The 2,977-nt window shown below is 44.9% G+C and overlaps 1 protein-coding gene across 1 annotated transcript; it reads right to left on the reverse strand.

Moving 5' to 3' along the window:
* Positions 1-139: 139 nt before the first annotated feature.
* Positions 140-2,960, reverse strand: LOC116380170 (baculoviral IAP repeat-containing protein 6-like). The gene is made up of 6 exons (XM_031842119.1): positions 2,731-2,960; positions 2,539-2,635; positions 1,550-1,744; positions 1,232-1,432; positions 773-1,052; positions 140-680 (listed from the first exon to the last, which is right to left on the reverse strand). The coding sequence occupies exons 1-6, from the start codon at positions 2,779-2,781 to the stop codon at positions 386-388; spliced, it is 1,119 nt and encodes a 372-aa protein (XP_031697979.1). The 5' UTR covers positions 2,782-2,960; the 3' UTR covers positions 140-385.
* Between the last annotated feature and the right edge of the window lie 17 nt (positions 2,961-2,977).

Below are 2,977 nucleotides of genomic sequence, written 5' to 3' on the forward strand. Positions count from 1 at the left end.
ATATATATATACACACACACATATATATACACACACACACATATATATACACACACACACACACATATATATATACACACACACACACACATATATATATACACACACACACACATATATATATACACACACACACACACACATATACACACACACACACATACATACACACACACATATACATACACACACACACTCAATTTGTTTGTGAGGCCTTGCAGAACAAAACACGTTAACTACTTGATGGGGCAAAATAACATTTGAAAAATGCCCTTGTCTAAGTCTTTACAACTACAACCTAATTGAAGGACCTCTTAAGGATACATTTGAATATTTTAAGAATGTTTGATGGAGTTGCTTTTTCCTGTGGATCTGCTGCCTATAATTAACACTCCAGCATTAATGCAGCGGTGTGTGACTCACTGGCAGGGTCGGTGCCAGAAGCGGCACAGTTCCTCAGCAGAATGTCGATGAGTTTGAGTCCAATGCGAGTGGACTGCAGGCCAATCTTGACCAGCACGGCCTCGATGTTGGGCGAGTGCATGCCGCAGTAAGGTGACATGAGCAATGCCGCGCAGGTCTGCAGCAGGTTGGCCGTGGGTGCTGCGGCACTGGCCATCATGGCCTCCAGGTCACTGACATGGGTCAGGCAATGGTGGAGAAGACGCAGCCACCCGATGCTGTACGTGGTAAAGAAAGAAAATGTTGTAAAAAAAACAAACCCACAGCTAATAGAAATGGACACACTCATTACACAATCTGTTCTTGGTACCTGGTTTTAGAGACCTGGTCCTCAGAAGGCAGGAAGGGGTTGTTGACAGTCGCAGAGGAGGTGTTACCGAATGCCGTCAGGCCCAAGAGTTTGATCTGAGACAGACCAAGGGTGCTGGCATCACGGGGCCGGTGCAGCCTCAGGCAAACAGCCGACGCAACCTCTGCCTTCACTAGCTGGATCTTAATGTACGTCAGGCCACTGGTGATGATTGGCGTGGAGAGCGGCAGCATATTGACCCCGTCAGCACTGATCTCCACGGAGACCGAGGATGGGCAGGCTGGTTGGTTAGAGGAACGGGACAGAGTAGAACATAAAGGAATGAAATGAGTTTCCATTCAAGTCAGATGGAACAGCGTCAGATGGTTGTAAAAATACTGACTGAAGTAGACTTTCAAAAATATTCCAATGTACAATTTTTTCACATTGACTTTCATTATCAAATTGGAGCCTACTCACTGGCGAGAGAGGCAAGGTGTGGCTGGATGTGGAGCTCTTTCAGCAGCACAGCAGCAGGAAGGTGAATGGTGAGGTCACACCAGGCCTCCTCCGGCAGGAAGATGTAGGACCAGGCTGCTGACCGGGCCCGGCGGTGGGGCGGCGTTGCTTGGAGGAGGACCTCTGCTGGCTGCGCTGTGGGGCTGCTGGATGTTATGGTGCCTGTGGAGGGACAAGTAGATCATTTAGAAATAGAAAAGAGTTGATGTAATATTGTAAAATATTTTACAGTAAAAAAATATTGATATATCAGATTGAGGAGAAAGAAAGTAAAAGCACCTAAGGGAGCAAAGTTGTGGAGTCCCTCAGCGTTGTCTGGCTCGGAGGTCATCACTCTGGCTTTGAGGTTGCCATCTGCCGTCTTTCCAGGACCTGAATCTAAGAATTTCATGATGGTGGACACCATGCTGCGTGCTGTGTTCACAATGGCCCGGGTGCTGGTCACCATGTTGTTACAGATCAACTGCACACCACCTGGTAAAACACAAGAAAGTTTCTGTCTTAATGATCAAATTTTCCAAAAGCTGCTCGAATCCATGCTTACATTAGTGTCGCTGTGCGTCATTTCTATAACGACCTAAAGCTCTGGAAAATCTATTGTGCTTAATTTCAGGGTTTTGACAAAGGTAAAGTGCCCGCCTGCAGTGGGATAGGACTAGTCCCAGACAAATATTCAGTAAGTAAAACATTTGTCACTGTAGACCTCATTACACAGTGATATTTTGAGTTGTCTGACATAAAACTTGACGTGGTAAAATCTTAGACTTTCAAACCAGAATGGTCATTGATCACACTGTGAGACACGTTCACTGACGGCTGATTTGGAGACAAGCAAATAGTAAAAAGTCAGAAATTTGGCACTAAAATCTCACAACTTAACTACTGCTACGTCTATACACCAACCAATCAGAACAGGACATTAAATGACCCAGACATACAACTCGAAATTTTGTCAGTGCCATTTTTGATTAAAGTTGAGGGTTAGAAAAGAAAAGAAAAGAAAAAAACAAATACAAGAAAAGCAAAGTATGTTTGTGCGACTTTGCCATAGCTCAGCAAGGTTTTCCTCTGTCAGTTTTTGCACCACATATTCATGGCACATCTGACATAACTGATATTGATATTATTTTATGAGACCAATCTTGCACAGCATGACACCGAATAAACAAAAACACCATTGTTGCTGTACAGTCTGTAGGCGCATCTAGTCTGAAGGGTGGGGTGAGTAAATTTGGGTTAGGAGGCAGGTGTTCTGTGTTTATACCAACCCATGTCATGGAAGGCCTTGAGAGCCTCACTGGTATCCAACACGCGGAGGATGAACCACAACAGAGGCTCCGACAGCTGACATGTGGAAAGAGACCCCTACAAAATGTCAAATTAAAAACACATAGTAAAGCTTTGGCCATTGGTTTTTGTTCAAGATGTATTTTCATACCAAATCATTACAGCCCCATTACCTGTCTGCCCATATAACCACAGGCCATGTATGTGAGGATGGGCTGTAGCATGACCTGGACTGAGGTGGCCCTCTTGCTGAGGGTGGTGAGGATGGTGAAGAGGCCGTCACCCACTGAGATGGCATCGAGACCGCCGTGAAAGTTCTCATGTTTGGTCAGGTGGAGACCGCTAGCTCCTGAGGAACAGAGAAAGTGTCAGCTTGCAGCAGAAGACTTTTTAAAATATATACATATACATATACATATA

The sequence above is a fragment of the Anarrhichthys ocellatus genome, unplaced genomic scaffold (genome assembly GCF_004355925.1).
Source record: "Anarrhichthys ocellatus isolate YVR2014 unplaced genomic scaffold, GSC_Weel_1.0 scaffold6303, whole genome shotgun sequence".
Classification (NCBI taxonomy): Eukaryota; Metazoa; Chordata; class Actinopteri; order Perciformes; family Anarhichadidae; genus Anarrhichthys; species Anarrhichthys ocellatus.

What these genes read in the sequence shown, in the direction of transcription:
- LOC116380170 (XM_031842119.1), bottom strand. Translation starts at nt 2,781, where the DNA reads ATGCTACAGCCCATCCTCACATACATGGCCTGTGGTTATATGGGCAGA. An exon ending in CAAGGCCTTCCATGACATGG is followed by an intron (nt 1,745 to 2,538) that starts GTTGGTATAAAC and finishes GTGTTTTACCAG; the next exon opens with GTGGTGTGCAGTTGATCTGT. An exon ending in CCACAACTTTGCTCCCTTAG is followed by an intron (nt 1,433 to 1,549) that starts GTGCTTTTACTT and finishes GTCCCTCCACAG; the next exon opens with GCACCATAACATCCAGCAGC.